The sequence below is a fragment of the Raphanus sativus genome, unplaced genomic scaffold, assembly GCF_000801105.2.
Source record: "Raphanus sativus cultivar WK10039 unplaced genomic scaffold, ASM80110v3 Scaffold1069, whole genome shotgun sequence".
Classification (NCBI taxonomy): domain Eukaryota; kingdom Viridiplantae; phylum Streptophyta; class Magnoliopsida; order Brassicales; family Brassicaceae; genus Raphanus; species Raphanus sativus.
Window position 1 is genome coordinate 1 of NW_026616383.1, and position 25845 is coordinate 25845.

At 33.5% G+C, this 25845-nt stretch overlaps 3 protein-coding genes and 1 long non-coding RNA gene across 5 annotated transcripts; 1 reads left to right on the forward strand and 3 right to left on the reverse strand.

Moving 5' to 3' along the window:
- Nucleotides 1–2736: 2736 nt before the first annotated feature.
- LOC130503633 (uncharacterized) lies at nucleotides 2737–4396 on the reverse strand. 2 transcript variants are annotated; one of them, XR_008940886.1, is made up of 6 exons: nucleotides 4141–4396; nucleotides 3937–4056; nucleotides 3686–3862; nucleotides 3525–3595; nucleotides 2994–3074; nucleotides 2737–2896 (listed from the first exon to the last, which is right to left on the reverse strand). It is a non-coding gene; the product is annotated as an uncharacterized LOC130503633 (long non-coding RNA). The 2 variants fall into 2 exon arrangements; XR_008940885.1 differs by having other exon boundaries at nucleotides 2737–2910; nucleotides 4141–4394.
- Nucleotides 4397–7545: 3149 nt separating this feature from the next.
- LOC130503635 (arabinogalactan protein 21-like) lies at nucleotides 7546–7965 on the forward strand. Its single transcript, XM_056998260.1, has one exon. It carries the CDS (start codon nucleotides 7647–7649, stop codon nucleotides 7821–7823), a length of 177 nt encoding a protein of 58 aa, XP_056854240.1. The 5' UTR covers nucleotides 7546–7646; the 3' UTR covers nucleotides 7824–7965.
- A 7797-nt stretch (nucleotides 7966–15762) lies between these two features.
- Nucleotides 15763–18028, reverse strand: LOC130503634 (ATP-dependent RNA helicase DBP3-like). Its single transcript, XM_056998259.1, has 5 exons — nucleotides 17701–18028; nucleotides 16993–17478; nucleotides 16817–16905; nucleotides 16584–16683; nucleotides 15763–16194 (listed from the first exon to the last, which is right to left on the reverse strand). The coding sequence occupies exons 1-5, from the start codon at nucleotides 17854–17856 to the stop codon at nucleotides 16042–16044; spliced, it is 984 nt and encodes a 327-aa protein (XP_056854239.1). The 5' UTR covers nucleotides 17857–18028; the 3' UTR covers nucleotides 15763–16041.
- A 2414-nt stretch (nucleotides 18029–20442) lies between these two features.
- On the reverse strand, nucleotides 20443–22506 carry LOC130503632 (serine/arginine-rich SC35-like splicing factor SCL33). The gene is made up of 6 exons (XM_056998258.1): nucleotides 22430–22506; nucleotides 22127–22204; nucleotides 21409–21579; nucleotides 21217–21318; nucleotides 20805–21154; nucleotides 20443–20537 (listed from the first exon to the last, which is right to left on the reverse strand). The coding sequence occupies exons 1-6, from the start codon at nucleotides 22504–22506 to the stop codon at nucleotides 20443–20445; spliced, it is 873 nt and encodes a 290-aa protein (XP_056854238.1).
- Nucleotides 22507–25845: the final 3339 nt, after the last annotated feature.

The following is a 25845-nucleotide window of genomic DNA, read 5'->3' on the forward strand; positions in this document are numbered from 1 at the left end:
TTGTTGTATAAGAATATGTGGTGGGGGAGTAGACATGAGTCAGAAGATTCAGAACTGAGAGACAGCATGAGTTCATATATTGTCGATAAAACCTGATTAGAACATGCATCTTTTCCTTTCCATCTCCAGCCAATCCTTTGCCTCCAGGTTATAACATGCATCTGTTTGGTACCGTATCAATAGAGTATATTAACAGTAAGCAGTTCACCTTATTAAAAAAGTAAATCTGATCGAGGGACCTATAAGACGACAGAGAACATAAAGGAAATAGTTAGATAGAAGAAGCTTGGAGGAAACTAACGAAAGGTGTGTGGGTCGAATCTTGTGATTAAATCAAGGTAACTAACCGTGTCCAGTGAGCTCTTCAGCTTTGTCTTTGTCAAGTGTTTCATAAATTGTCACTTACATCATCTATACCTAGAAACATACAAAACAAACATGAAACATCCAATCTCCGAGATATCACCTCACAGTATTACAAAATGAATAGATATACTGTTTACGGTCACTTTCAGTTGTGTACACTGCTTCTGTATTCCTTGATCAATTTTGCTTCTTTGCTGGTAATGAGTAGACGAAGAGAGTAATAATAGGGGCTCATTGGGTCGCTCCGGATAGGATTCACTTCATGCGCAACCCTAAACGCCACATCGAAGTTACAAACACCGTATTTAAAAAAACAATTCTCACCAAACGCTAATCGCAGTATCGTTCATTACATGATGCGAGGAAGAGAAAGTGCTAGAAACACATCATTGAACATTACCTCGAGAGCGATTCAATTCCACTCAACTGATGGATCCGGCAGAGAACCTTCTTGGCGGTGCGAACGTACTGGAGGTGATCTAAGGACATATACCTTTTCATCAAGGAGGACCATGTCAACTCCCATCAGCTCCCCAGAAGCGGAGGAGGGGCGACGACCAGATGGGAACAACGACCAGAATAAAATCAGAGCGGAAGATTTGGGACGACACCGTTGTTTCAGGTTGTGTTGTAAGAAAGAAGAAGTAGGTTTGATTCTGTTCAAGCAGCGAGATTTTTTTTTTTGAGCAACGCAGCGAGATTTCTAGACTACGGTATTTTTACGAATCAAAGAGGAAGATTTTAGATTTTGTTTTCCAGGGATTTCATCTTTACAATTGGGAAGAAGGTAACTAAATTCAGCGTTATGGGAGAGATTGAAGGGCCGGAGTTAATGGTGAAAACTGAGAACTGAGAAGTAGAGACAACGTTTCGTTGTCGAAGCAAAGCGTAACATAAAGGTTTAGTTGTAGTGGATGGATTAGATGGGCTTTCTTGTGTTAAGACAGAGGCCAATTCCAAGAGAATTATTTTTCCCATACAAAATGTTTTGCATCAGAGTGCTGACGTGGCAGCATTGCCCCATCCTCCATAGTGACGTGGATTGCTGAGCATCCAAAGAAGTCTACTTTATTAAGATACTAGTGGTTGGCCCGCCCTACGGGCGGGATTCTATTACTAAAAATTAATATTTGAAATTTTAAAATTTACAAAGCTTTATTAAAACTATTTAAATAGAAAAAAATACTATAAACTAACAAATAATTGTATATATTTTAAGCAAAAAAAATAATGGTATATATTTATTTCTCTTTCTTTTTAATTGGACAGAATAAAATAAAATTTGAAGTTTAGATTAATAAAATTTATTATTTCAAAAAATTTCAAGTTTAAATATTTGGACTAATTGTTTTTCAGGATAATAAATAATCCACCTCCCAACTCAATCAATAAAAATAAAATAGAGTTTAATGAAATAATTAAACCTAATATTTAAATACTATATAAATAGTTCCAAAAATAATAATTGGTATTTTCTAATTTAACAGCAAATGATGTTTTAGAATATATATATTTGTTTCAGTGCATAATTATATTTGAATGAAATTTCAATTATTTTAGTGGTTTAGTGATTACATTTGTAAATCATTATATCTTTTGGTGAACTCTTTTAATAACAAATTTTTTGTTTAATTTTTTTTCAAATATATTTAAAATATTTTAAAATTAGTATTTTATAAACTAACAAAACATGATATTTCGAAGTATGAGCCAAACTGTTAAATTAGTTGAGCTCTATTTAATAGCAAATTATTTGTTGGAAGTTTTATTTTTACTTTAGTTACATACCACTTCATATCAAAGAATTAATCAAAAAAAGATTAAATATGAGCCAAACTGTAACTACACAGAAAAAAACTAAATATAATGGAACCATTAATAATCTGGAAATCAAAATAAAAAAACCGCATATAAATGTTCCCTGAAATTCGTTTTTCTTTCATCCATAGTTAATCTATTCTATAACTTTGTTTTTTTTTGTTTTGAATTGAATCTATTCTGTAACTTTGTTGTTGGACTTGTATTGAATGAAAGCCTATAATTCATTTCTCATCAAATACTTCTCAGTTTTTACATAGTAACACCAAAAAATATATATAGAAATTACATAATTAAAAGGAACAAAATAATCGAAGAATATGTTAGCCTTATATAAAAAGCCAAAAAATATACACTACGAAGCAAAATGCAAAATAAATATTTTCACTCCAAACATCGATCTCCTTTCTGTAATTTCATCTACTTCAAGAGCAACATAATAGCATTTCCTACTATATCACTGCAAAGCTTCATGCAATTTCTTATGAAATGCAAAAGCTAGGCCATCGAACAGACTAACACTCACACATTCACATCGCTGTAAAGTATCAATGAAGATGAAATTCTTGGAGAATAAGATACCATACAAAGTTGTAAAAAGTTACAAACAATGGATTTTAAACTGTTGAGGCTTCCATTGTAGACGCAGAGTCAGAATTACACGCTGTATCCCATGTGTACCGCCGTTGATTGTGCTCTTGATTGCAATGACCTAGTCAAGAATGTCTTGAAAATATTAAAGAGGTCCGTGAGTACCGTGAAGAAATTATAAAGCAAAATATTCTATATAGAAGTTTAAAAGACCCTACTTTTTGAGAAAGCTATTGCTCACTCCACGCTTGTTGTCAAGATATAATTCGTTCCCGGTGTAGCGTCCAGAAACAGCCTCCCTGTAAGTAAATTCAATCAATAAACAGCCAACATAAGTGATTACTTTGAGAGCTTTTGAAACTGTCTAGCATCTAATATAGTTAGCAAGCGTGAATCAGGAGGTTTCTGAAATTTCTGAAACTTGTGTGGACTTCTTAATATAAAAACATGGACACAAAGGTTTGGATGATAGCTGAAATTTTATTCCTATAACAGAGTGGACCAAGAGTTACTGGGAGTTGTTTCTTATCTCCGACAAGTTTTGGGTTTATAATTGTTGCAACGACCCCCTTTAGTTCAACACCAGATTCTAGTAATTTTTTTATCTAGGTGCAGATAGCCTGTCAAAAACACTCAAGCATACATGCGTGTCCCATCAGTGGAAAATATTAGTTAATTATCATTTATAGCAGACACGCACATATACGTAAAACGGGGTACTGAATAGAGGCATGAGATTTCTCAAATACCTGTGAAGGCGTTGAGTGCTCTGAGTCTTTTAGTTGTAGATGGTTTGAACGCCTCATTTCTCCAACGTTATCTGCCAACCAATACAACTATTAGGGCTAATTCTCTGTGAAATGTATACTCATAATATGGAGTGATCGTTTAGGGATTTCAATATTAAAACCTGGAAATAAGTTTCTGTATTGGCTACTGACATGAGCTGCTCGTATTTTTGAAACCTAAAAACACTCCTTGGGGAGCAGTTCACAGTTTGGTCTGTGAATCTAATTGACACATGGGCTTCAGCAACCTTGAAGGTTGGATTGCTTCATGCAATATCGAGAACGCTTAGCTCCGTAGCCTGTGATATAAAAGGATGAGCATAAGAAAAAAAAATGATTCTCATATTCTGTATGAAGAAGGTAAAAGTCGTACCTTCGAATCAATAAGGACCATAGCAAAACAGATCAGTTCACTCCCTTTCTTAACATTCTGGGCTTCGATTTGGCTTCTCAAAATCGAAGGAGCCTTGTCAACAACAACCAGCCTTCAATTCTGTGAAATGAATTAGAGAGGTCGCCATGAGTCTAGAAACTAACAGAAGTTCTGCAATCGGAAAGGGAAAAGTATTAAGCTTACGTTTTCAAGCGATGTATATATACTGAATAGTGGAGTGAAGTCGAGAAGGTAGATTTGAACTTCTGGGAGATCGCAGCGAGATGAGGAAGACGAATTGACGACCTAATTCGGTAGGGGTTTCTTTGGTGATGGGCTTGGGCCCTATTCCGAATCTGAAACCAAAACGCACGACAAAAAAATAATAGAGCACTGAGGATGCGACACGTGTCGCGAAATGCCCACCCTTCCAGTGGGAACGTGGCGCAATGAGCAGCCAGAAAAGTCTGTTTTATATATTAAGATATATTAAGATTCATGTTTATCTTCGTTATAAGTTGAACTGATAGTAACAAATGTTTCCACCAAAAAATTATCGGTATCAGTGCTATACAATCACACCCCATTTATATAATCTAAAACTGACAAAACTGTATATCCTTCACATATTTAAAATATCAATGTCTAGATTTAAAAGATCCTTAGCAAAGAAAAAGAAAAATTCAGCATGGATCTATTTTCTTAGAGGATTATGTAACTAATATAATGTAGGTGTTTTAAAATACTAAAATACAAAATAATTAATATTTTAAAATTTTAAAATTTTCCAAACGGACATTTATATTCTTTTTGAATGAAAATATGTAAAATAATTGGACATTTATATATATTCAGTTCAGTCAACAGTTATATATATATATATAATTTCTTTTGATCACCCAACAGTTATTATATTATAATAGTGTATTCTTAAAAATTGGTATATTTATAACTATCAGTGTTCTAAAATGCGCTATGCGCTCGTTATGCGGCGACCCAACGCCTAGCGTATAGCTATATACGTGGACACCTAAACGAGGCCTAAGCGGATATTATATATATATATATATATATATATATATATAAATAAAACTAATTGATAGTTATATATAGTTATATATATATAACTAATTGATAACTAATATAAAAATAAAATAAAAGTAATACTAAAATATTATAAGGTTTCAATACTAAGTTCTTAAAATCAAATAACTAAACAAGAAAAAATCTATCATCCTTGAATCAAATAATAACTAAAAATAAAATGTAAAGAAAAAAAACCAAACTAAAATGTGAATTATCATTCTTCTCCATCGTAAACTTGGTCTTCATCTGATTCCAAATTAGTACCAGCAAAATCTTCCTCTTCTTTATCGGAAATAAAATCTTCATCATGCAGTTCTCTAATCTCATGCCTCTCTTTCTGCACCACCAGCTCCTACACCGGTAGCTGATTCATGTTCTCCATCAACACCTTCAACAAGCCATTCTTGAGCATGAATAGCATCATCAGCAATTAATACATTCCTTCTGTTTTTTTTCTTTTGTTTTAACAATCTTGTATTAAATTGGACAAATACAAGATTATTCATTCTGGTTGTACTAAGCCGGTTTCTCTTTTTTGTATGTATATACATTTTAAAAACAAAGTGATCAGTATTAAAATATAAAGTTCGAACAGTTTAGAATCATAAACCAATAAAAAAAATTACCCTTCAAAAGAACTCCAAGCTCTTTCACATCCCGATAAACTAGTAGTCAAAGACAAAATTCTCTTTGCCATTCTTTACAAATTAGGCACTGATGTCCCATAAATATTCCACCATTCAACTAATAAAAAAACAAAGCTAAATGCAAGTTTTGACAGGTATATAAAATATTCAAATGGCTTTATTTTTAAACATACCTGGATCATAATCATCTTTAATTTCTTCACAGCCTTTTATAACCCATGGTGTTCCAAAATTATCTTCCTTGTTCTTGTACTTATTAATCTCAGAATTGATGACATTGCTTTGCTTGGAGATGTCATCCAAAATTATCTTCCTTGTTCTTGTTACTAACTATTATAAATTTCTTTTGAATACCCAACAGTTATTTATAATTGTGTTGATAAAAAAAGAACATATATTTGTTTCTGAGAAAGATTTATAAGTCCTGAGAAACAGCAAAAGTAGGCAAACAAAGATTTATAAACAGATTTCTGGACAAAGTAACTAGATTTGAATCCCACCAACAGTTATTTATATTATATTAGTGTATTCTTAAAAATTGGTATATTTGTAACTATTATATTTCTTTTGAACACCTAACAGTTATTTATATTTGTGTTGATAAAAAAAAGAAGGTATATTTGTTTCTGAGAAAGATTTATAAGTCCTGAGAAACATCAAAAGGAGGCAAACAAAGATTTATAAACAGATTTCTGGACAAAGTAACTAGATTTGAATCCCACCAACGGTCCATTACATTTCAAAGTAAAAAATGTTCCAACTTGGAACGCACTATGCGTTGGTCAATCGTCAGAAAAGTTTCACTTCTTATTTTAAGAATTAACATATGAATATTGGAATCTCACTTTCTCTTGCCGCCTTGTTTAAACAACTTAAACTATTTGTTGATTTAAGTGACAAAAAAACTATTTGTTGATTTAAAACTTCAACCGTTACTGATAACTCATTAAGGAGAATTATATATAATTAATGAAATTGAACAATAATAGAGAGAGAATAACTCGTTTCGATTTCGAAATGCTAAATAATTAAAACGGCAGCAAAGACTTCGTTTGTTAATGTCGACAAAGACAGCCCAGCCTTGAGCATATGACCGTGCATAGTTGTTTGTTGGTATGTTTAAGTATTTCCAGCTAGCTATTTATCATTCTTCTTCTTTGGTCAGTTTGATTTTTTCTACAATGAATAATGATATGCTATTTGTAACAGAGTATTGCAATGATCAAAAGTAGACAAAAAAAAATCTCAAAAGTTATCAAAAATACTATTAACTCTTTTTGTAGTGGGGTTGCTGGTTATTTTCACAATTTGGTGTGAACGTTGAAACAAACCTTCCCTAATTTCAAGAAAGCACTTAAAACGGCTACCTGAACCATGATGAAATTAAAAACAGTACAAAGTGATTCTTGAAGTAGTATTCCCTTAAATATACAAGTATTGATGAAGATGATTCTGCAGCAAATATGTTAGTATAATTTAATATAAAAATGCGTTTGTAGACAATAAAATTTTACAATTTCTAGAGATTTTAAGATTACTGACAGCTAATCTCTGTTATATAAACTTAACTTTGATTTCTTACTTTTTTTCTTCTGAACAAATGATTTCTTAGTTTTTTTAAAGCAAAAGTTATTGGGAAAAAGAAGGGACTAATTAACTTTGATGTAACTTGTTTTCTTTTGAACTCTACTCATGTGAATGAACACACAAATTTATTATTAACCAAAACAAAAATGAAAGTAAAAATTTTAAAATTGTGAGGTTGGAAAGAAAAAAGGATAGTGGGTGAGAAAGAGTGTGGTTTGAGCCAAGAGACAGCCAATTTGCCAGCTGCAAAAGTCTCATTCAATTGTTGTATAAATAGACTATATACCATCCCCACAATTATTATCATCATAACACAACAAAACACACACAAAAGAAAAACAAAATCTCTCTTCTAAATTCCTGTTCTTCTTCCTACATTAAACATAACCAATGGCAATGAAGATGATGGTTGTTTTCATGGTCGTTGCAGTGGCTTTCTCAGCTGTAGGACAAGCAGCTGCCGCCACCGTAGAAGCTCCGGCTCCAAGTCCAACTTCTGATGCTGCCATGTTTGTACCAGCATTGTTTGCATCTGTTGTTGCTTTAGCATCTGGTCTTCTCTTTTGAGCCAAAACACACATTTATCATTCTTCTTTTTTTTGGTTCATTTGTTTTATTGTTTTTGCTAATGAGTTTGTGTGTCATTTGATTATATTGTTAATAGAGTGTTGTATTACTCTTAATGTAACCATCTGTTTCTCTGTGTTTTCTTCAGACTGTTTTATGGCCTCGTTAATCTTACAGTATGTCCAAAAATCCATCATAACTTGTTATGGAAGTTACAAAAATATCAGATGTAATTGATCTGGGTTCACACAAAAGATTAATAAGACAGAAGGGGTACTTAATCTGGAACCAATCATACGATGAGCTGTATTGGGAAGGATGTGTGGGGACCCTAGGATGCCGACTGTTAATGTAGTGAGGGCAGAGAAACTAGTGCAGAAAGTAAAATAGACACAAAGTTTGTTAACGGGGTTTGTTTCCTACATCCCCGGGACCTCGTCCAGATTTCATTGACTTAGAACAAGGAACAACCTACAATTGCTATATGGTACGACACACACGAGTGTCTACCACTCTTTTCTAAGGAGCACTCTACAAAGATTAGGAATACAACGGATCCCATCCGGACACGCCAGAGCACACTGTCTTCTACAGCTGCAATCTTCACAGACCTCTTCAATGAAATCTCCTTTGCTAAACTCTCCCTGAGTCTAGGCTTCGATCTTCCACTTCTCGGAAGTACTTCACCAAGTACGTCAGCACCCAACGCACACCAGTGATACAAAACGCATGATCCTCCAAGTACACACACAGCTCACCACGAGCTACACACGATGGTAACTCCACCACACAAAGCGTCAACACCAAGGACACCAAACTAAGTCCACATCAGACTCCATCGACAACTACTACAGACACTGCTTCGACACCGAGCAGATACACCAATATACAATGAGATCCTCTTACTCTTCTATACAAGATCTTACTTTCTCATAAGGCATGTCTATCCTTATATAGCAGACTAGAACTTATTCTCCACGTTTTTAACTCGCTCTCCAAGTCTTCCACTTGCTCTCCAAGTCTTTCCAATACACATAAGGTAACTTTCCATTTACCTTAATGGAAAACTTCATCTTCAAGTAAACTCCCTTTTACTTTATGGAAAACGTCCATATGTCTTCAAGCACATATCTTCTTTCCTTTTCCAAGCTCATCAAGTTCACGCACATCACAAAACTCAATCTATCATTCAGTTTCATCTTCATGAGACACGCCTGTACTACCTCCTGTAGTACTTCACGAACTGATACAGAACACCTATGCAAACTGCATCTTCAATCTCCTCCTTTTTGACTATGCATGTGCACTCATCATAACTGGCTTGAAAGCCACGTCTTCAATCTCCCCCTATGAGTCACATCATGGTCAAAAACCAACTCGAAGATCAGCACCTTCCAAATCTATGAAGAAATCCCATCACGCCATCTTCATCAATCTTAAATCAAACTTTGTATTACTTCCTGAACAAGTTTCTGTCCTCACTCTCCCAGATCACACCAGTAACTTAGGTGACCCTCTCTGATACCACTTGTTAATGTAGAGAGAGCGACAAAAACTAGTGCAGAAAGTAAAATAGACACAAAGTTTGTTAAACGGGTTCGTTTCCTACATCCCCGGGACCTCGTCCAGATTTCATTGACTTAGAACAAGGAGCAACCTACAATTGATATATGGTACAACACACACGAGTGTCTACCACTCTTTTCTAAGGAGCAATCTACAAAGATTAGGAATACAACGGATCCCATCCGGACACGCCAGAGCACACTGTCTTCTACAGCTGTAATCTTCACAGACCTCTTCAATGACACCTCCTTTGCTAAACTCCCCCTGAGTCTAGGCTTCGATCTTCCACTTCTCGGAAGTACTTCACCAAGTACGTCAGCACCCAACGCACACCAGTGATACAAAACGTTTGATCCTCCAAGCACACACACAACTCACCACGAGCTACACACGATGGCTAACTCCACCACACAAAGCGTCAACACCAAGGACACCAAACTAAGTCCAAATCAGACTCCATCGACAACTACTACAGACACTGCTTCGACACCAAGCAGATACACCAATATACAATGAGATCCTCTTACTCTTCTATACAAGATCTTACTTTCTCATAAGGCACGTCTATCCTTATATAGCAGACTAGAACTTATTCTCCACGTCTTTAACTCGCTCTCCAAGTCTTCCACTTGCTCTCCAAGTCTTTCCAATACACATAAGGTAACTTTCCATTTACCTTAATGGAAAACTTCATCTTCAAGTAAACTCCCTTTTACTTTATGGAAAACGTCCATATATCTTCAAACACATATATTCTTTCCTTTTCCAAGCTCATCAAGTTCACGCACATCACAAAACTCAATCTATCATTCAATTTCATCTTCATGAGACACGCCTGTACTACCTCCTGTAGTACTTCACGAACTGATACAGAACACCTCTGCAAACTGCATCTTTAATCTTCCTCTTTTTTAATATGCATGTGCACTCATCATAACTGGCTTGAAAGCCACGTCTTCACCGACATTCACCATCATCATCATGGTTTTACGGTGCCTTAAGGCAACATGAGTTTCCATGTGACTCACCACAGAAAGAAAGCTAAAGATGACCCCCACGGTAAATGATATCGCATGAATAAACTAGACAACTTTATTTGCAATAAAAAAGGAACATGTAAAATGTTTAGGAACCTAAAACAAACCACCCGTACTCGCTAAATCTTTAGTTTCTTTTCTCATAGAGTAGATTAACCCTAAAGTGATAAAGATTGGGTATGTGAATATGTGATGCATATAATAAGGGACCATACCGTAGCATTTAAGTTCTCTTTTTTTTAAGTTCTCATTTATATTTGCCTGGACATAAAAAAACAAACGTTTTTGTAACCAGCCGCAGCTAACATTGTCCAAATAAGCTCTATGTTAGTTTGTTTATGTCCTGATAATCATAAGTTCAATGATTAAAGACAGACACTGATTAACTTTTTTTATGAAAGCAAAATCTGAAGATAAATAGCTTACCATTACCAACATAAGAATCAGTAGAAGCAAGTACAATAATGTAGAGACCCTTTATTAACAACAGACAAAGTTGCAATCTGCCAGCTAACAAACAGATAGTCCCAAGAAGGTCCCAAGAAATAAATCTTTTTTTTGTGTAAATGTTAAGATTTATACCAGATTTTTCTGTTTTTTAAGGTTGTGGAAATCCACTTGTTACATGAAAAGGAGAAATACAAGAAAATAAAATAAAGAGCAGCGAACAACACTAAGGCGGCCGAAAAGTGAGGGAGAAGAAGATTTGCAGAAGGGATGGAGACCCTGGTCTTGCAGGAGGAATGGATAGCAGATGATCTCGGATTAGTCTATCAACTCTAGGGATGATCCCTGCTTCAGAAGAGGCAACCTGCTTGAAGATGCGTTAGTTCCTCTCTCGCCAAGTACAATAGACATAGCCTGCATCAACAATTTAATTACCACTTGCAGCCTAGGAGAAACAGCAATCTGGTTAAGAGAAAGGATATCTGCCACAGCGAGCATCGACGACGGAGCAGCTTGCCAATTATTTCCTGAGAAATGAGTCCGAATAACGGAGACAAAAGGGCACAGAAAGAATAAGTGCTGGTGAGACTCCTGCCGTAGAGCAGAGGACACAAGACGTAGGAATTATGATACCCCAAGATGACAGTCTATCTTTGGTAGGAAGCCTGGAGAGAATAGCCATCCAAGCAACAAAAGAACATCTAGGAATCTCTTCCTTGAACCACACCAGATCGAACCAAGGAACCTCTGGCGCTACTTCTCTGCAGATACTGTGCCACGTTGCTTTAGAAGAAAACTTAGGAACAAAATGGTCAGCCCCATTTCGCCACAAATACTTGATTGGTACAGATGATGATAAAGTAATAGAAGTATGCTTTAGAAGTTGGATGCTCTCGTTAAAGTTTTTAATAAAATGATTAGTAGAAACAGTATACAAATTTAATTTATCATAATGGGTGATGCAGATCAAAATATGCAGATCAACAGATAATGCAGATCAAGCAGAACAAATGCAGATCATGCAGATCAAGTAGAACAAATGCAGATTAAACTCGTTAATTTACAGAGTTATCATATTTAATTGAATGCAACGTTTTGAAATCCAGATTGGACATTGACTTAGTATTACAATTGGATCAATGATAAGACGGATCCAACCGAGTTTTATATTCTAACTTAATTTTAAATTAAGTAATATATATATATATATATATATATATATATATATTAACTATAAAAAAATTTATAATCTTTATACCATTGTAATAATCTAAAAATGATATGAAAGTAAAATTAAGATTTTATATGATATAAATTATAACGAAAGCTAATTTATTTAGATATATATATATATATATATATATATATATAAACATGAATTTTTAACAAGTTTGACCGGTTTTTGATTGCGTTTACCGGTTTAACTCAAATCTGGTTTTAGCATAACTCAGAACCTGTTAGAAAAGCGAATCACGGTCCGACCGGCCGGTCTGGTCCGGTTTTCTAAACATTGACCGAATGATTAAATATATGTAAACTAAATATTTAAACAAAAAATACAAAATATTATATTTAAAAATAAATAGTATTATTATAATAAATACAATAAAAATTTAACATTATATAAAATTAAATATAATTACAATATATAATTGATGTCTGACTCTTGTCAGTTTTTTTAAAAACCCAAAACATAGCTAAATTAAAAATGGTTCCAATATACTCTGAGCTAAAACCCTATAAGCTTGACAAATATTCAAGTAATTCAGATGTAACAATTTTTATTTTTCAAATTTTAAAAAGAGTACCGTGCAGGTTTCTGTAAATTTTGGTATGGTTTAAGTTTTATATATTTTGTTATGTTCTAGTTAGATTAATTAGTATATTTATATATTTTATAGCATACTAATATAATTTGTCAAATATGTTTTACAGAAATTATGTTAAATTTATGGATATGTCAAGTAAATGTATATAGGTGTTTAAAAAAAATTATATAACTTCAGCTTATAAATAAAGAAATGAAGTTGTGTGTATAGTATTTGTAGGAAAAAAAAAGAAAAAGAAAATCATCTATTGGCCCTCTGTGTTTGATCAGTTTCCTTTTTGCTGTGTTTACAGATTTTTTTTTTAAATATAAAATGTTCTGCAAGCAGATTGAACTGCAATTTATTTGTTCTGCATATTACAGGTGAATGGACAAAATATGTAGATAAAACTTCAATTTATTTGTCCTGTGTTTCTTCTGCATATTAACTGCATCACATTCATACCCTTAGTATATAGTATATTTAATTTTAGATTATATATATTAATAAAATAAATTTTATTAAAATAATGAATCTATTTAATCATATAATTTAAATTTTAAGAATGAAATATTTTTTAAATGTAAAATTTATTTAAAATGTAAAATTTATTTAAAAATATAAAATTTATCTAAAATATATATTTTTAGTTTTGATATAAAAGTAACTTTTTCATATTATTAAATAAAATTAATTAATTATATATAATTTTATATATTATTTATCATTATTTATTTATGGGGAATTTTCAAAAATACCACTTTCAAGGTACCATTATTCATCTTTACCACTACTAAAGACACATTTTCAAAAATACCTTATTTATTGAAATGGTAAAAACTCTTATATCTTTGTTTTATATGCTTTTCAAAATTCTAATCCCAAATTCTAAATCCTAAACCTCTAATTCTAAACCCTAAACCCAAAATCTTCAACTCTAAACCCTAAACCCTAAACTATATACCCTGAATTCAATATCCTAAACCCTAAACCCTAAAGTCTAAACTATAAACCCTAAATCCTCAACTCTAAACCCTAAATCCTCAACTCTAAACCCTAAACTATATACCTTAAACTCTAAAACATCAAATCTAAACCCTAAATCCTAAACCTTCAAATCTAAACCCTTCATTAAAAGTAGTGGTAAAAGTGGTTAGTGTAAACATGAAAAGTGGTACTATGAAAATGGTATTTTTGACAATTTCTCTTTATTTATTGGTAGAGTAGTAAATAATACACATATAATATTATCATAAAAATTAATATATGATATGCAATTTATTTATTTCTAAATAATATAGATATTTTTTATAATATATAAATATATATTATTTTTGTTTTGTTATTAAAAATAATGAATGATATGTGTAGTTTTATGAATTATATTATATATTAAATGTGAAATATTGTTCTTTAATAAATTTAAAAATATTTGAACGCAACTTTTATTTTAAAAAAATATAATTTTATTTTATCATAAAAATAATTCTCTATATTATTAAATAAATATAAATTAATTATGCATAATTATTTTTAAATTATATATATATCTTGTTAAAATAGAAGTATATTTTGATTTTGTTTGGCAACATAAACTGTAGAATTAAAGAAAATTAGAATGTTGTTTGGAGATAAATATAACATTTATCTTGGGCTTATATTTTTTAAAAAAATTTGACACAAATATAACTCTTCTAAGTGCATGGGCCTAAATAATTAATGACTATCCATGTCGAATGGACTTCTGATTTAGTTATATCTGTCGATATGTTTTGAGTTTGTCCAATGATAATAATGTAGTCTTACAAAACTTCTATTACAAATCAAACAAAAAAAATAAACATCCAAAACTATAAAATTTCATAAGAGTATCATTTCATACACATATTAAACCATAAAAATTCACGCTGCATTGTCATAACTGGATCAGTTTTTCTAGGTTCGGTTCGGGTTCGGATAATCCATTTAAATTAGTTTAAAATTTAAAATTCATTATATATTTTAAATTTTTCAAAATCTATAAACAAAATAATATATTACTCCCTGGGAACTAAATTATCATCACTTGGCCAGTCTCAATTTGGGCTTTGGCCCAAGTGGTTTACATGGTGGATCGTAACAGATGATCGGTTCACCCCCTGACATTAGTCGAAAGGTATTCCAAACTCGGGTTAGACAGTGTGGTAGCCAGTCCACTCTGTAGCACTAAATGCATTCTTTCCGGGGCCGACCGGATCAGCCGATATGGTTTATCAAAAATAATAATAATATATTACATATAAATTTGAATAACATATGTTAGAAAACCTAAATTTGACATAAATCGATTTGGTTTAAATATTTGGATAGAAAATCAATAATTATTTTAAATATTTTGGTGTTTTTGAGTATATTTTAACTATTTTAGATATTTACTTATGACTATTTTATATATTTTCAAGTATTTAAACCAACTTAAAAGTACCATATATATTCTAGAAGTTTTTATATACATTAAATTTAAAAATAATTAATATATACAAGTATATAAATCTATTGCAGATACATTCGGTATCTAAAATACTTATTTTAGATAGGATTCGGTTTCAGTTTAAATACTAAAATTTGAATAATTTGGATATTTAATCAATTTCGGTTCGGGTTTGGTACTATTTTTTCTATCAGGATCGGTCGGTTTGATGGATTCGGATTTTTTTGTCCAGTCATAATATTGACATAAAAACAAATATAAATATATTTTATTAAAATATATCCAAGCAGACGTACGAATCAAAATCTAGTTATAATTAAAAATACTCTACCAAAAACTTTATATGAAAACATTGATGAAAAAAATCTAAGAATAGGCATTAAATATTGATTGAAAAATAAAAAACAAAAGCATAATGCTTTGCCAATCAAAAGAGACCCAAGTCCTAAGAACCTAAACTGCTGTCAGAATCTTATGCTGCACAACTCGTACAACAGTCTGGACCCATTATGTGACTGATTAAGACTCGAGTGTCTCTTATTGAACTTGATGCGAACTCAAAATCAAACAACTTTAAACATATCATTGGACCGGACAAGAAAATGATCAGAAGGAAAAAAAGAAACATCAATACTCAAAATTTATATCACTTTAACCAAAGTTCCCTGCAGCTAAAACTTTCAGTAACTAAAAATTAAAATTGCAACTTAAAAGAGTATTGAGACACGACAAGTTTGATCCATCAGACATATTCCTCCAACAGCCAGGCACGTCCTGGCCACAATTCTCTAGAACATTCACCAATGAACCAGCAAGACAAAACACATCCTCCTCTTTTTCTGTTACAAAGCTGTGTAGCACACCGTAAACACTCTCTTTAGCAATACTTGTCAGAATCTCCCCAAAAGACTCAGGACGGCTGGAGTACAGGAAGCACTGTCGTTGAAAACTACTGATCGGTGCTCGCTGGTGATGGCCTGCTTAATGGATTTCACCGCATCTAGATAACCACTAGCGCAAAGTGAACCTAGTTCATCAATCACCTGTATAGATATTAGACTTCAATTAGCAGTGTCTTGGAAAAAAAACTCTTGTATCATGCTACATGGAGATAGAGAGGGACTAATCGATCCCATAGACATAATAAATTTAGAACCTATAAATAAACGCAACGAAAACAAAATTGGGCTGTGACAAGGTATGGACTTAGTAGATACACTTAAGCAAAACTAAAAAGAGAAGAAAAAAACAACTAAGACCTTTCAGGTTCTGTCAAACAAACATTGGATCAAATATCAGAATGGGAAACAAAACTCAATTCATTGGGTTGATGGTGTATCATTGAAAGCTTAAAAGGAACAAAACTAACAACTATCATTCATAAGAAAAAAACTGAAGGAGTATAGTAACTAAACAGGAAACAGGAGCATACCAGTAACGAAACCCCCGATATATCAACTCCTTTGAGGGCAACAATCTCCAAAAGTCGCTCAGGTGTGGAAACTATAAATTCAGGTTCTAAGCTTTTCAATCTGCAGCTCAAAACACAGCTTGTTAGAATCAGAGGGAATAATGAAGATTCTTCTTCATGTAGCAGCAAACTAGCAACAGTCTGTTATCTGTATAAAACGAAAAAGAGAAATATAATGGATTGGTAAGATCTACCCAGAAATCTGATGATCTATTTCGGCTCCATTGTGTAAGCTCACTGCATGAACTCCAAGACGTTTCAGCGCCTTGCAAACCGATCGAACCTAAGCATCATGACATAAGAATGTTGCTAAAAGAAAAAACAGCAGCACTATATATAAGAGATGTGACAGTTTACAAGTGACGCTAACCTCAGAAGCTTTGGACTGAGATGGTACGAGATATAAGAGAAAAAGACTACTGCTTAGTGGTAGGCTCTCCTCGTATTTCTCTCGCATAGAAATAGCATCAGTGGCAGTCGAAACGATCCATGCGATTTGTTCAAGGGAGGAAGATGTCACACTAGTCTCAACAACATCTTTTCCAGAATGAAAAGATTTCCAGAACTCATTTCCCCAAGTGCTAGTGAACAAAGGCTTCTCAAGGTTATGAAAGGAGCTCTCGATTTCGGTCAGGCAGAGCATCACCAACTTACGTGGACCATGAATCATCCTCATCTTCTCCGTCTTCTTCTCATCACCGTCTCGAGATGGTTTCTTAAGAGAAGATTTATTCACTGAAAGAGCATCTCTAGACTTGACCTTTTTCTTCTTCTTCTTCTTCTCTTTGACAATGCTCACTTTACCCAGCTTCTCATTGAAGGGATCTTCTGGTGTAGGAAGGCTAAAACACATTCCCTATTATTCAAAATCATCAAACACAAGACTCAATATCACCCTAAGATTCAATCCTACACACACATATTCATCAAATCAATTCACTAAACAGATTCACTAGATACACTCTCTAAGATTCATAATACTCAGATTCAGTGAATAGGGAACTTGATCTAATAAACTTCCGTTTTTCGATTTTCAAAGGTCTCGTAGAGAGAGAGAGAGAGAGAGAGATGAATAGACCTGACACATGCTGCGTTTGCCAGTCTGGCGGCGCTTCTTGGCGGCAATGATAGCGGCGATGCGAGAGGAAACGGCGGCGGAATCGTTCTTGCGATTCATCTTCTTCCGGTTGGATTTGTTCTTCTTCCTCGCCAAAGCATCGTCGCCTTTCGCCATTATTGCTCTCTCTAGGTGTCTCCTCTCTAGGCGGCCCCGTTTTGGTTTGTTTCTCGGGGCTTTAGGTTTAAATCCCTTTTTATATTATCCTTTTTGGGTTCTAAACTCAGAAGCGGCCAATTTTGCGAGAGGGGAGGAGGATAAACCCTACTAAAATAGTTTAGCTCTCCTCATTTTAAAAAGGAAACACTATAGGTCTCCTTCATTTTTTTTAGCCATTTGTTTAAAAAAAAATATATATATATATATATATATATTTTTTTTTTTTTTTTTGAAACATATATATATATATATACTATTTTTAATAATTAAACTTTTACAATTCTTTTTTGATCATTTTTAATATAGATTGTAATAATTCATATACCCGTGGAAAATTTATTTCATTGTAATAATTCAGATACCCGTGTAAAATTTATTTCATATAATTTTCTTATGAGATTCAAAAGATGTTTCACATAAAAGAATGTTGATGCATAGAAAACATTAACATTGGCTTTTGAATGAGAGAGATGAACTGCTGAAGAGTGTGCAAGTTGACGAGGCTCTCTCTTGGATAAAATTTAGTTCCGTTGCTATTGCTAGAAGGTGCAGAATCTAAAAGAAGTTGAATAGGCCACTTCTCAGTCTCAGGACTTCTCCAGCTGAGTAATTGCCTTTTTGCCAAGAGTTTTCTTTTCTTCTCGGAGAATTTGTAATCAATAGGCCTGGACGTTTTTTACCTCAACCCGAAGTATCTACTTAAACCCGAATCGGAAAAATTGACACCGAATTCGAACTGTTATACAAAAATATCCGAATGAGACTTATGAGCTTAGTACTTTGGTATTTTGTTATAACCTGAACCGATCCGAAATCGAACTAAGATCCGAAAATATCCGAAATTAGTTATATATTTTAAGGTGGTTTAGATACTTTTGACTATTCAAAATATTTTTGTAGTTTGTTTTATTTGTTATTTTGAATTATTTTTAGCTAATTTAGTTATTTTAACTAATATTTAATTAGATTTGTAAACAGTTTATATGTTTTGAAACAAAAATTTGTTAGTTTTTGAGGTTTAAAAAATATATTTTTGAACGATTTTAAACATTGGTTACATCCGATCCGAACCGAAACCGAAAAGAACCAAACCGAATTCGATCCGTTAATTAGTAAATACCGAATGGTACTTCTAAACATAACCCCGAAAATCCGAATCACCCGGACCAATACCGAACGGGCCACCAAATGCCCAGACCTAGTAATCAAGTTTTCAAATTAACAAGAGGATGTAAAGGGTAAAAATGCTTTTTTCTGTACCGTCACAAATCTAAAAGCTTACCAAAGTTGCAACTTACATAACATCTTGAATAGGACATAGTAATGCAAAATGTTCACAAAATACTACACGGGTCATCAAAACATACGAAGCCAAGATTCAACACTACATACACACATGCCCGGCCCTGGGGTAAAGCCTATAAAGCAAGGGTTAAAAGTTTAGAGGCAGATTGTTCAGCGAATTTACTTTAGTGTAGTGGTGAATATACATCTTGTTTCTTGTCTAGTGCCCCAGTTTCGAATCCCCCTCCCACCTTTTTCTTAATTCGTCATTAATATTAATAAAGGCAAATTGCCAATTTTTTTTTTTAACTTCAGAATCAATCGTGAAGATTGACTTAACTTTTATAAAAAAAATTTATTTCCTTATATATTGGTATTAAGTAATAAACAAATAAATTACAATAATACCTATTCTGTTTACCCTAACAATTGACGTTCCATCTTCTTTTTTCAATCTTCTTGTTTGTTTTTCTCTATCTTCTATCAATCACACTCCATCTTCTCTGAATTTATGTAAGTTTTTTTCTTTTTTTTCTTTTTGTTTGGTTTGAAAAGGCTAAAGTCAGCAAAAGATGATGAATTGATGATATCTTATTATCTTGTGTCAAGCTTGAAGGTTTTCTAGAGCACGATGGACATTTTGATGTAGATGGAAAACATTTGTTTATGGAACTTCAGTATAAAAGAGGAATCTTGCCAAAAGAAGTTACAAAAACGATCCAGATATTGGAGTTTCTAAAAAGAATGGATGGTTATTATCCAAACACATAGATTGCTTATCGTATATTACTAACAATTCCGATTTCAGTTGCTTCTGCAGAAAGAAGTTTTTCAAAGTTGAAGCTCATTAAGAATGATTTGCATTTGACTATGTCTCAGGAGCGTTTGAATGGACAGTCGATGATATCCATTGAGCATGAATTAGCGGAGAAACTTGATTACTCGAAACTGATAAATGACTTTGCAGGAAAAAAGCGAGGAGAGTTATTTTTCATGAATGATGTTTTTTTTTTACTTTTTATTCTATGAAAACAAGTTAAACTTAATAATATTTTATATTATCTGATTATATATTCATATTACAAAAGAAAAAAAAATATCGTTAGGGGCAGCATATTGACAGTGTGCTTTAGGCGCCACGGATGGCCGGACCGGCACTGCATACACATCATCATAACCTTGTCTTAGGATAAGGAAAAAAAAAGAGAGAGAGACAACCCATAAAGTCTAGAGAGGACTATTAACATAGTAAAGAATCAATCACTGGCTTGGTGAATCCCCACGTGGGCTGCGGCTTCTCGCTGGTAGAGGTGTGTTGCTCCTTCTCCTAGGGCTCTGACTCCTTCTGCTGCTCGCTGGGGGTACAGGTGTGTTGCTCCTTCTCCTAGGTCTCCGACTCCTTCTGCTGCTCGCTGGTGGTACAGGTGTGTTGCTCCTTCTCCTCCTAGGGCTCGGACTCCTGTTTCTTCTCGCTGGTAGAGGTGTGTTGCTCCTTCTCCTAGGGCTCCTACTCCTATTTCTGCTCGCTGGTAGAGGTGTGTTGCTCCTTCTCCTAGGGCTCCGACTCCTTCTGCTGCTCGCTGGGGGTACAGGTGTGTTGCTCCTTCTCCTAGGTCTCCGACTCCTTCTGCTGCTCGCTGGTGGTACAGGTGTGTTGCTCCTTCTCCTCCTAGGGCTCAGACTCCTGTTTCTTCTCGCTGGTAGAGGTGTGTTGCTCCTTCTCCTAGGGCTCCTACTCCTGCTTCTGCTCGCTGGTAGAGGTGTGTTGCTCCTTATCCTCCTAGGGCTCGGACTCCTGTTTCTTCTCGGACTCTGGCTAATACTTCTTTTGCTCGGGCTACGGTTAATGCTTCTTCTGCGGCTTTTTCTTGTGACTGGACTTGCACTGCGACCCCTTGAGCCATTGTTGGCGGGTGAGCGTGAGTAGGACCTCCTCCTCCTATCATATCCTTCTTTCCTGGGAGAGATAGATAAATAGTAAGCATTGAACAGTTATTCCACACAGATGTGTTGTAATGGAGTTCAGACATAAACCTTGAGTGACGTCTTATGTAGGGAGGAGGAGAACGAGAAGACCTAGGCGGCGAGCGAGGGTAGTAACGAGGGGAACTACGCCTTCTATCCCGAAATCTAATGCTCCCACACAAACACAAAAGAATGTTAAAAGACTTTAACTCGATGATTAAACAAACATAAAAGTTCAAAAAAAAAGAGCTCCAAAAGCACCTTCCATCACTACGCTGCCTTGCTCTCATTTCAGTCGGTTTCTTCCTGTTAGCTTCTCCAAACATAACAGACAACTCACGGCCAAGAAGAAGATTACCATCCATTTGATCTTTTGCCTCAGCAGCATCATCACGATCCTCAAATTCAATAAAGCCAAACCCTCGTGGATCTCTGCATTTGACATATTGAAGAAACAAAACAGTATCTCAGACTAGGAACCGGAAATACAAATGTGTACCCCTTTACAACACAAGCCTCTGTTAAGGTGACAGTTGGCAATATGATCCCCTGCAACAGGTGATATCAACATGGAATAAGCAAGCACTTGCCTGCTAATAACTTCGCAAGTTTCAGTATAAAGAATTGACTTGTTGAAGACTTGATTCATCTTCAAATTTGAATACAAACCCAAACTTCACTTTGAACTCTTCACTACAATATAGAACATCTCCATAAGAACTCTAATTACTTTTTTTGATGCCTTCAAATTCTTTAGATTCACTGTTAAACCTCAACAACTTCAATCAAACATATCAAAATTGGATCCTTCTCCTTAAGCGTACAGTTGAATAATCCACGTACTTTCTCTTATTGACGCCGAAAATTAGTGGGTTTAAGACTAGAACAGATTCAAGAAAGGTGGCAGAGAGTATCTAATTAGAAACACAAGTAAGAATTAAGCGTTTAAACACTAGTAGATGTTGAAACATGCTCTCACCCCGTGTTATAATCCCTTGGCAAGTAAACGTCCTTGAGAGGACCGAACTGTTCAAATGAACTCCTCAGATCTTTTTCCCTGAAAAAACCAAGATGACAGATAAGAAGACAAGTAGAATTTGCTAAAAGCCAAAAAACGAATACAGATTCGAATCATAGTAGCCAACAATACAAAGGACATATAGTTATCAAGATAGCTCCGAAGACATATCAACTTTCTAAACGTTATTTCACAGTACATAAACGAAAACGTCATGCGTAGATATGCTTAAGAGAATAGCTGAAGAGAAATCAAGTAATGTACCTGCAATCATGGCTTAGATTGCGAACTAAAAGAGTGGTATATCGGTTTCCTCTAGGGCTTTTGCTCCTTCCCCTCATTGCAGTGAGCCTTCCATCAGTCAAATGAACACAAAACCAGGTAAGAAAAGTGACAACAAACGCAAGAGCTAAGAGACTAAAAGAATCTTGAAACCTAAGAACTAGACATTCTTCATGAATCTTGCAACCTAACTACGCTCATAATGCTCTAGAAAAGTTATCTTTGGTTCCAATTGAAAGAAAAATACTAAAAGAGAGACCAACACTAGCTGAGACCGCAAACAGTTGAGATGGAGACAGAATCACGCAGCTCATATTTCGAATTGGAGTAAAAGAAAAGCTCTATATACACAAAAAGGCGACAACTTTCGATTCAAATCGATCAAGATACCGACTTTTACTACAATCAACCGTCAAAGAAAGAGCCTCGATCGGTGAAGGAATCGTGGTGACCCAGACGGTGATGACTTATCGGAGGAGAACGAAGGTCGGTGGTGACGACGAACGGCGGCGAAGCTTTGCTCACTGGATTGGTGTTGGAGAAATGGATTAAAAATCGTCAATATCCCCCTTTTGATCAATACGGGCGGGCTATTAGTGTTTATATAGTGGTTATTATTTTACATTTTAGCCCTCAGAATCTCTTAACACTTTTTGTACCTCAAACTATATATTTTGTACAATGTCCACCTTCGATGATCTAATTTTGGGGTGTTTAAGGTTCATAAATGTTATTTTGTCAATATTTTAGAGGATGAAATCAATTATAAAGATAGCACTAGGTAGTTACCCGCGCCTTGCGCGGGATGAGATGGTTAGATCAGCAATTTTTCGAAAATATTAGAAAGTATATATATATAGTTTGGAATTTGGGTTTTGTGTGTTTTTTGTGTTTAATCTCGGTGGTGCTGATTTTACGGTATAACGTCACTGAGATAGAAACATATGTAAATCCTTTACTTTAGTGACATGTAAAAATTTACTCGAATATAAGAGTAAACACAAAACATGTTACCTGACAACTGCGAAAGCATGTAATCATTTATTTTATCCACTTCATCATTTGTGGGAGTGAAAATGGCTCGATGTCTATACAAATCCTTAACTGTTGAGGTTTGAAAAGCTTGTCCATAAACCTTTTTTCTATAGTCACAATAGTTTATACATATCACCAGTGTGATTTATCTTACTCTGATTCATTTGCAAGAACTTGCATATAAAGATATAATTATTATTATACAATTTGATTTTCATATGAATGATTTTTGTATAATAACATACCTTCCTCATAGGTCATTGACTTCAAACATGTAAGGATTCCACAGAACTTGGCTGTATTCTTTGAACCATGTAAGAAGAACTGATTTTGTGTATAATATCTAATTCGAGTAAGATAAATATTATTAATATCTAATCAAATTATATGTACGTAAATATTTGTGTAATCACACTCTTTGCATAGGTTTTATGTATAAATATTATAAATATATAATCAAATTATTATGTATGTAAATTTTGTGTAATCAAACTTGTTCAATATTTCTTTCTTTGCATCTTACTCTCGAACTTATTTTGTTTATCTCTCTATGGCTCTCTCTCTCTCTCTCTCTCTCTCTCTCTCTCTCTCTCTCTCTCTCTCTCTCTCTCTCTCAGATTTTATCAGTATTGATGAGTGTTTAAAAAAAATAAGATTAAAATTTTAACATATTTTTTATTTTAAACATACGAATCGTATTAATGTCCGCACACGGGCATTAATACGATTCTTATGTTTTCTGTATAAATATTATTAATATCTAATCAAATGTTTGATGTATTATTAAAACTAAATTTGTTCTTCAGATGTTTTATGTATTATAATATAAATATGTATTATTCAAATACGATTCATATGTTTTATGTATTACTAAAACTAAATTTGTTCTCCATTCAGTCTTTGTGTTTCAAAACTATAAGCATTTTAGACATTACTTAATTCAATATAGTTTGAGGTTTAAATTATTATATCTCTCTCTCTCTCTCTCTCTCTCTCTCTTGGTATCCCCCTCATCGTAAACCCTTTTTTTTTAGAAATATAAAAATGTAAACATTCTTTTAATTCATCGATTATCTTTTAACTACCACAATTTTGTTTTATATGGGAATGTTTCCTAGTTTAATATTTTATCATGAATTTTTCTTGGGTGAATTACCAACTAATCATAGTTTGCCATTAATGTACAGTTTATAAAATTTAAATAAAAAATAATAATAATTTGTGTTAAGTTTTTAAAAATAAATAAAAAATATTAGTAACTGCCAAAAGATGAATTTTTTAACAATTTTAAAACCGCCACAAAAGAGTAAATCATAAACATTAAACACTATACCCTAAACCCTTGGACAAAACTTAAATCCTTGGGTAAAAATCCAAACACTAAACCCTAAATTCTTGGATATACCCTAAACCCTTGGGTAAATCTAAACACTAAACTGTAAAATCTTGGATATACTCATAAACACTAAATCTCTCTCTCTCTCTCTCTCTCTCTCTCTCTCTCTCTCTCTCTCTCTCTCTCTCTCTCTCTCTCTCTCTCTCTCTCTTGGTATCCCCTTCATCGTAAACCTTTTGTTCTTTGAAAAATATAAAAATGTAAACATTCTTTTAATTCATAGATTATCTTTCAACTACCACTATTTTTATTTATATGGAAGTGTTTCCTAGTTTAATATTTTATCATGAATTTTTCTTGGGTGAATTACCAACTAATCATAGTTTGCCAATTAATGTACAATTTTTTTAAATATAATAAATAAAATAATAATAATTTGTGTTAATTTTTAAAAAATAAAAAAAATATTATTAGCTGCAAAAATATTATTTGTTTTTAACAATTTTAAAACCGTCACAAAAATTAAATCATAAACACTAAACACTATATACCTAAACCATGGACAAAGCTTAAACCCATGGGTAAAATCCAAACACTAAACCCTAATTCTTGGATATACCCTAAACACTAAATCTCTCTCTCTCTCTCTCTCTCTCTCTCTCTCTCTCTCTCTCTCTTCTCTCTCTCTCTCTCTCTTGGTATCCCTCATCGTAAACCCTTTTTTTTAAGAAATATAAAAATGTAAACATTCTTTTAATTCATCGATTATCTTTTAACTACCACAATTTTGTTTTATATGGGAATGTTTCCTAGTTTAATATTTTATCATGAATTTTTCTTGGGTGAATTACCAACTAATCATAGTTTGCCATTAATGTACAGTTTTATAAAATTTAAATAAAAAAATAATAATAATTTGTGTTAAGTTTTTAAATAAATGAAAAATATTAGTAGCTGCCAAAAGATGAATTTTTTTTAACAATTTTAAAACCGTCAAAAAAGAGTAAATCATAAACATTAAACACTA

Coding starts and splice junctions, on each gene's coding strand:
- LOC130503635 (XM_056998260.1), top strand. CDS start 7,647: ATGGCAATGAAGATGATGGTTGTTTTCATGGTCGTTGCAGTGGCTTTC.
- LOC130503632 (XM_056998258.1), bottom strand. CDS start 22,506: ATGAGGGGAAGGAGCAAAAGCCCTAGAGGAAACCGATATACCACTCTT. Junction 22,205..22,429: donor AATCTAAGCCATGATTGCAG/GTACATTACTTG, acceptor TGGTTTTTTCAG/GGAAAAAGATCTGAGGAGTT. Junction 21,155..21,216: donor TACATAAGACGTCACTCAAG/GTTTATGTCTGA, acceptor TGCTTACTATTT/ATCTATCTCTCCCAGGAAAG.
- LOC130503634 (XM_056998259.1), bottom strand. CDS start 17,856: ATGGCGAAAGGCGACGATGCTTTGGCGAGGAAGAAGAACAAATCCAAC. Junction 17,479..17,700: donor GCAAACGCAGCATGTGTCAG/GTCTATTCATCT, acceptor TTTGAATAATAG/GGAATGTGTTTTAGCCTTCC. Junction 16,906..16,992: donor CTCAGTCCAAAGCTTCTGAG/GTTAGCGTCACT, acceptor CATGATGCTTAG/GTTCGATCGGTTTGCAAGGC.